This window comes from Phaethon aethereus (assembly GCF_964289735.1).
Source record: "Phaethon aethereus genome assembly, chromosome: 1".
In the NCBI taxonomy this organism is placed as follows: Eukaryota; Metazoa; Chordata; class Aves; order Phaethontiformes; family Phaethontidae; genus Phaethon; species Phaethon aethereus.
The window spans coordinates 967482-975251 of record NC_138575.1 but is presented as its reverse complement, the minus strand read 5'-3'; the positions used below and the strand labels follow the sequence as shown (position 1 = coordinate 975251).

At 70.6% G+C, this 7770-nt stretch overlaps 1 protein-coding gene across 1 annotated transcript; it reads left to right on the top strand.

The window, feature by feature from the left end:
• Positions 1-1103: 1103 nt before the first annotated feature.
• Positions 1104-6776, top strand: LOC309416125 (uncharacterized protein; the record flags this gene model as incomplete). Its single annotated transcript, XM_082013823.1, has 8 exons — positions 1104-1119; positions 1681-1811; positions 1885-2100; positions 2840-3200; positions 3734-3925; positions 4061-4296; positions 6175-6316; positions 6571-6776. 8 exons carry the CDS (start codon positions 1104-1106, stop codon positions 6774-6776), a joined length of 1500 nt encoding a protein of 499 aa, XP_081869949.1.
• Between the last annotated feature and the right edge of the window lie 994 nt (positions 6777-7770).

Genomic DNA, 7770 nt, shown 5'->3' with positions numbered 1-7770 from the left:
GGAGAGCTGTAGGGCAGGATGGGCAGGGCCGCAGCAATGTGGGGCAGCACTTGCTCCAGGGGTGTTGGGTGCGGTGGTGGTGCCCACAGCTGGGGCATCGGTGCCTAAATCCATGGGGCTGCGTTAGGTCAGGACCTGGAAGGTGCGGGGGGCCAGACAGAAGTGGGGAGACGTGCAGGGGCTCTGGCAGTACGTGTGCTGGCATGTGGGGAGACCCAGCCTCGACCTTCCGAGCTGGCAGAGGAGGTGGAGGAGCGGTGCTGCATTCCCACCAAAGGAGGGGAGGCTCCTGTTAACCTGGTTATCGCTTGCCAGCCTCTCGCTGACCGGGTTGTGCTCCCAGCGCTGCAAACCCAGCCCCACGCCGTCGGCTGAGCAGCTCTGGATTTGTTGCGGGGCAATGGGAGCGTGGGGTCAGACCCTCCCGTTGAAATAAAGATGGTGAGAGAGAGTGACGCCGCCGATGAGGGCACGAGGGGGAAGCGTGACCCCACGCGCAGGCGCTTGTGCCTGGAGCCGCTGCACGGGCAGCAGGGAAGGGTTAAAGCGGGTGATAAACGGCTCATGAACCAGCACCGAAGCTGTTGCACACAAACCCAGAGCTCCGGATCCTGTCGTCTCCCCTGCGCCCGCCACCTCCCGCTCCCCGGCCCCCCGGTCCCCCGCAGGACCCCGGCACTCAGCCGCGGCAGGGTGGGCACGGGGAATCCCTCCGTCCCCTGTGGCTTGTCCAAGGGAGCGCACGCAGGCGCTGGGACGTGGCTCAGCCAAGCCAGCTCTGCGGCGTGCCGGGGGCCACTGGGCACAGGCAGCGCCGGCAGCATTCCCGGCATCTCCCCAGCCACTTCAGAGCCCAAGTGCCTCTTGCAGCCGCGTGAGCACTCGAAAGCCCGAGTCCCTTTGATCCGCTGTGTCTGGAGCGCAATGATTTCCCAAGCAGCCAGACACCCCTCTTTCTGCCCTTGCTCCCCCTTCTTCTCGCAGGAGGCTGAGCAGGGGACGTGGCTGAGCCCTGGACGCCGTCACCGATTCATCTGGTCTCACGACAGCGACCATCTCCTTTTGGCAATTCCCAGACACTGAAAGCCCCGTGCAGCCTCACCATGATGCAGCACCAAGGTGAGGATGCTGCTGCACCCAGGGCGGCTCAGGGAGGGCGGTCCCGGCGTCTGTGGTCCTGGGGGAGTCGGGGAGGTGCCGTGCTGGCCCCTGCTCTGTCACAGAGGCTGCTTTCCCCCAGGAAGCCTGCGCTGGGTGCTGGGAGCTGATACACCCGTGGCTCCGCAGGGTCCTCCCGGCCTCCCGATGATGATGATGCCCACCCCAGCCTGTCACCCCCCTTTGCAGCTGCCTTCCCCTCCCGCCTCTGCCTGGAGGAACCTCCTTCTCCCCGCGCTCTGTCGGCATCACCCGGGCCGGTCCCCCCGTCCCCTGCCTGCCCCTGCCGCATGTTGCCCGCACCCACACCCGAGCGAACGAGCCCCGCGATGCTCCAAGTCCTCATGCCCAGCCCCCTGCAGCCCCCCACTCGATGTGCAGGGGTCCCCGAGGCCAGCGGTCCTTCACCCCGCGAAGCCTCGGGCCCCGGCGCTCCTGGGGAGCCAGGGAGGGAAGGGCAGGCGTCATCCCCGCTCGCGGCAAGCCCCGTCCCCCGTCACCGGCTGCTTGGCCGCTCCCCAGGGCCCAGCGGCGTGAACCAGCTGGGGGGGCTCTTCGTGAACGGCCGCCCCCTCCCCGCCTGCAAGAGGAAGAGGATCATCGAGCTGGCGGCGTGCGGCGTCCGGACCTCGGACATCTCCCGCAGCCTCAAGGTGCGCCTGGGTCAGGGATTCTCCTCCAAACCCGTTTCCCGCTGAGCCCCTGCCCCAGCCGCCCTGTCCGCAGGTGTCCAACGGCTGCGTCAGCAAGATCCTGGGCCGCTACTACCGGACAGGGGCCACGGAGCCCAAGGCCATCGGGGGCAGCAAGCCCCGCATGGCCACCCCCGAGGTGGTGGCCAGGATCGCCCAGCTGAAGCTGGAGCAGCCCTCCCTCTTCGCCTGGGAGATCCGCCGGCAGCTGCACGCCGAGGGCGTCTGCGCCAGCGACAGGACCCCCAGCGTGAGTCCCTGCTGGGGTGAGCCGTGGGGGGCTGCGGGGACGCCGGGGCCAGGAACTGCGCGGGGGTCCTGCCGGGTGGGGGTCTGTGGGGTGGGCTCCCTCCCTGGGGTGGGGTGGGCAGGGGGCAACGGGAGGGACGCACAGGGAAGGGCTCGGTGCTTGGCGAGACGGCGGAGGGAGAAGCAGGCAGGGACGGGAAGGCAAATCGCTCCCTCCCAGCTAAAGCAGCCCCGCCGGCCGTCCCCAGCAAGCCTGGCCGTCGTCTCAGGCGTTGGGATGCCGTGGTGGGTCTGTTACTGGTGCTACTGGTCGGCAGAGACAATAAAATGCAACCTGCAGCGTCAGCACGGAAAGCCGTACTTCCTAATGACAGACCTGGCCCTATAAACCTCACGGTCTCCAGCCCCGAGGCGCAGCTTGCCTCACGTTACATATTGCTAGTCCACTGAAATTAAAGGGTTGCCTGTATCAACAAAGAGCGGAGCAGATGGGCACGGCCCCGGCGCGGAGAGTCCCTGGCACGCGCTCGGGTGCGGCTGCAGGAGAGACCTTGGAGACGAGCTTCGGGGCACCAGCCTCGGTTCCTCCCCACCTCGGTGCTGCCCGAGCACGTCTCCGGCTCCTGCAGCGAGCGGAGGGATGCCCACCGCAGGCGGGGGCTTTGCCCGCTCCCCCGCTGCCACCCTGGCGGGACCCCGCACCCCCTGCCCACGGCGCAGCCCCGTCTCTCCCTGCCCAGGTCTCCTCCATCAACCGGGTGCTGAGGAACCTGCCCAGCGACCTGCGGCTGGCGGCCGAGCGGGGTTTTGCGAGGGACCCGCTGCCACGGGGTGAGCCTTGCCGGGGTGACGTCGTGGGGAGCAGGGGCTGGGGGTGGGTGCACCCCGTGGGAAAGAGCTGCTCCAAGCAGGCGGAGAGCTCTTGCCACCACCGGCCTCCCGGCTGTGTGCACACCCACAGGTGCGCACACACCCGTGCCCACGCGCACGCACACCCACACGCACGCGCACACACATGCCCACGCACACCCACATGCACGCCCACGCACATGCCCACGCACACCCACGTGCATGCCCACACCCACGCATGCCCACACCCACGCATGCCCACACCCATGCACACGCACGCCCATGCACATGCACACCCACGCACGCCCATGCCCAAACACATGCACACGCACACACATGCACACGCACACACATGCACATGCACGCCCATGCACATGCACACCCACGCACACAGACGCCCACGCCCATGCACACGCACACACACGCACATGCACACCCACACGCATGCACACGCACGCCCACGCGCATGCACACCCACGCGCATGCACACGCACTCCCACGCGCATGCACACACACACACATGCACACCCACGCGCATGCACACGCACGCCCACGCGCATGCACACACACACACGAACACCCACATGCACACCCACGCGCATGCACACGCACACCCACGCATGCACACACATGCACGTGCAGGCACACGGCTCCTCCACGCGCTCCTGCACTGACCCTGTGCCCCCAAAGCAAAGGGGCTTGTCGACCATCCTTGACCCTTCCCAGCCCCTCCCGGGGAGCCTCAGGGCCGGCCCCCCCCACCTTCTGCCTTTCTGTCCCCGCAGTGTCCCCTCTCGCCGCCTCCTCTGCCCCGCATGTCCCGGGCTGCCGCTCGCCCGCCGGAGCCGGTGCCGCCGCCTCCCCGGGGACCCAGCACCCTCCACAGGGCTCTGTGCCCGGCCGGCGGCTCCCGCCGAGCACCCAGCACCGGAACAGGACCGTCTTCTCCAGCGAGCAGTCGGAGGCCCTGCAGAAAGGTGCGGCTCTCCCGGGACACCGGCCGAGGCCGGGCCCTTCGGCGCGCCTGCCCCGAGCCGCCGCAGCGTGCTGGGACGGAGCAGGGCCATCCCCGCGGAGGGCATTGCCGCTTTCTGCCCCTCCGCGTGGCACAGCCGTGGCCGCGGTGCCCCACACCGCTCCGAGTTCCTGGCACAGGCGCCCGGCGACGGCCCGGCCGCCGCCGCGCATCCCGGCATCGCCCGCCGAGGCGCCGGGCGGCGGCGGCTGCGCCGGCCGGGCTGGCCTCACCCCAGCCCGCCTTGCAGAGTTTCAGAGGGGACAGTACCCGGACGCTGTCACCCGGGAGAGGCTGGCCAGGGCCACCCAGCTGCCCGACGCAACCATCAGGGTAAGAGCCCCGCCGCGCCGCTGCCCCCCGGCCCGGAGCGCGTCTGGCCTCATCCTGCCGCCCAGAGCGTCCTGGCCGGGTGGGCTCGGGGCTGGGCACGGCGGGGACGCGGCCCCTTCCCGGCAGCGGGGCCGTGTACAAACCGTGCCACGGCTGCCGGCAGTGGCAGAGCGGGGAGCGGGCTCGGGCGGGCGGGGAGCGAGCAGCGGACAAGGGGGTGACCCCGAGAGCAGGTGTTGTCCCCGGCTCGGGGGTCTCTACCCTCTGATGGCTGGGCACGGGCAGGAGCGGCGCAGGGCCGGCTCCGTCCGGACGTGCCGGTCTCTCGTGCTCCCGTCTGGCCGCGGGGGCGGGGGGAGCGGGACCCTCAGGCCGCTCCTCGGCAGCGGCCCCTGTGCCCGGCACCTCTGTCGGCGACAGCGCCCGCCCGCGCTGCACAGCCACGAGCGGCTGCGTGCCGCGTCCCAGCGCAGCCACCGCTGCGGCCCCACTCCTGACCTCGCGTGGGGCCAGCGCAGGGCCGGGGAGGCAGGGCTGCAGGGGAGGACGGCACAGCGCTGCAGGGCCATGGCGTGCTGCATGGCGTGCGGCGTGGAGCCCTCCACGGCACGCTCTGTGGTGCGCTCCGTGGTGCGCTCCGTGGTGCGCTCCGTGCCACGCTCCGTGCCACGCTCCCTGCCACGCTCCATGGCACACTCTGTGGCACATTCCACGGCAGACCCCACGGCACGCTGCCTGGCACGCGCCCCTCAGACACGCAGCCAGGGCACACTCGGTAGCTCCAGGCAGACGTCCCCGTGCTGCCGGCAAAACCTGCACAGGTTTGTGGCAGCCCCTTCCCCTCCCAGCCACGGACCATCGCTGGCCATCTCGGTGCAGCGGCAGCAGTGAGCTCCCCACTCTGCCGGGGCAGGGCTGCCCGTGCACGCTGCCACGCCACGCCGTGGCAATGCCCACATGTGTGTCCCATGCCCCGTGCCAGAAAGGCACTCCTGAGCCCGGCACGCAGCCCCGTGAGGTGGAGAAGAGGCAGGATCAAACCCCTTCCTCTGCCCATGCCCGTGCCCATGCCCGGGGGCGTCTGAAGAGCCCGTGTCCCAGGGGGAAGAGCACCCATGGAGCCGGAGCACTGCCTGGGCCGTGGGTGCCGTGGGGCAGGGACCAGCAGCCTCAGCCCCCTCCCTCTTCCCCAGGTCTGGTTCTCCAACCGACGAGCGAAATGGAGACGCGAGGCCAAGCAGAGGCTGGAGGCTGGTGGTGCAGGTGACAGCCCAGGGGTGCAGGGACAGGACACAGGACCTGATGCCTGGGGAGGGGCCTGGGGTCCAGGGGCCACCCTGGGAGGGTGCCTGGCTGAAATTTGATGCTGAGCACCAGGACGCCTGAGTTTGCTTCCCAGCTCCAGAGCCCTGCTGAGAGCTGGGGAGAGGACACGGACAGTCTCTGCACCCCTCCCGGTGCAAGGCAGCCCTCCCCACGCCAAAAGCGGGGCTGGGGGCCAGCGCAGTCCTCAAGCCAGCACACTGCCCTCCTCGACTCTCCCCACGCAGGCTCCTGGTGCGACTGGATCCTGTCCCGCGGGGCGGCTGTCGCCGCTTTCCACCCCCCCTCTGCGACAGCCGCTGGCTGTGCACAGGTAGGAGATGGCCGGCGGCGATGGGGAGGTCTCCCGAAACCCAGCGGGCTCCGGGCACCCTCTGGAGCCCCTGCGCTCCCACCGCCCGGCTGCTCTGCGCTCTCTGGGCACTGCCCTCCCCAGGGAGCTGTTTCTGGGGCCACTCTGGAGGGTGACACTTTGCAGGTCCCCTCCTGAGTGGCCTGGTCCCAAAGCATCCCCACGGACGCCCTGTGACATCCCGCTCTCTGCCCCCTGCGCAGCCCCTCCTGGCCACCCGCGCCGGCTCGCCGCAGCCCCTCCATGGCCACGGCCACGGCCACAGCCTCACTGCCTACCCCGGCCCCCTGGCCCCACTGCACCTCTGCACCTCCGGCCCCTGTGCCTGGGACGACGCTTGCTGCGGTAAAAGGGCCGGGAGGGGGGCTGGGACCCCCAGCCATGGCCAGGGTGGGAGCTGGGGGCGGGATGCGGGACCCCATGGGGAGCTGGAGGGTGTGGGGAGCTGGTATCCCCCGCACCTAGCCCTGGCTCCACAGCATTGCGGGGTGGCTGCTGTGGGGTGGGTGTCCCCTGCCCCATGGCAGACCGTGGGGCTGGGGGTGGGGGTGATGCTCCTCAGCCCCACACACTGTCTGAGCCCCACTTCCATCCCGCAGGCCTGGCCCCCGGCAGCAGCCCCCCTCCAGCTCCCTGGCAGGCCCTGGAGGGCCCCCCCCTCGCCCTGCTGCACCCCCGGGCTCACCTGCACCCCACCGCCAGCCTGCTGCCCGGACCCCCGCTAAGCCCCCCACCACTGCCGCTCCACGCCAGCCCGCCGGAGCCCCTGGCTCACCTCCACGCACCGGGGTGCCCCTGGCTCTAAGGGTCCCCGGTGAGGCGGGGGGCTCCGGCACACTCCGACTCCAGCGTGGCGAGTCGAGGATGTCCGTGCACGGGTGTGAGTCGGCGACAGCCGGGCCACTGCCGGCTCACCGCCTGCTCCCTCCAAGCCGGGGCTCCCTGTCGCCCTCCCGGGAGCTCAGTGCCCCCGGGTGCCACGGGGCAGAGGGGGTGGGTGCTCGGGGGAAGCGTCCCGCCGCGCTGCCCGGGCGCGGGTTATTGGGGCTCAAACCCTTGTGGGCATGTGGGTGGACGAGTGTGCCCCTTCCCGGCTGGGCGAGGAGTTGATCCCGGTGCTGCCGGCTGCGGCACAGCCCTGCCGCCCCGCAGGGCCCTACCTTGTCCCGCGAGGCTTTGCACGGGATGGTGCCTCGCAGCTCACCCAGGAGCAGCGGGACAGCCAGCGTCCTGCTGGCGGGACTGCGGGGTCCCCACAGCCACCCCACGCACTGCTCATCCAGCCGGCCGCTTCCCCTGGGCCACCCCCAACCCACCCCCGCGTCCCCACAGCACCCCTCCCCTTCTCTCACCCCAGGCCCCCGCCCCGGTCCCAGCCGGCGTTTTCAGCCCAGCTCCGGCCGGGGCGCAGCGTGGCCGGGGCAGCCCCCAGCGTCTCCCGAAACCGCCCCCCACAGCGGGCGTTTGGCCGCCCCGAGGCAGGAAAGCTTCATGCCTGGCTTTGCCCGGCCACCAGCCTCTTCCTCAGCTGCCTTGGGTGCTTTGTGGGGACCAGGACCACAGCCGCAGCCCTGGGGCTGTGGCTGGAGTCGGGCGGTGGGAGCCGAGTGCCTCGGGGACGCCCTCGTCACGCTGGGGCGTTTGTCACCTTCCCCAGTGCCGTGTCCCCGTCCCAGCCCCTGGGATGCTGCAGCAGGGTGGGCAGTGTCAGCCGTGCCCCGCTTCGCTGCCGTGTCCCCCGCTTAGCATCCCTCCCTCCACGGCAAGCCTTCCCCCTTCCTATTTACAATGCCGTTAAA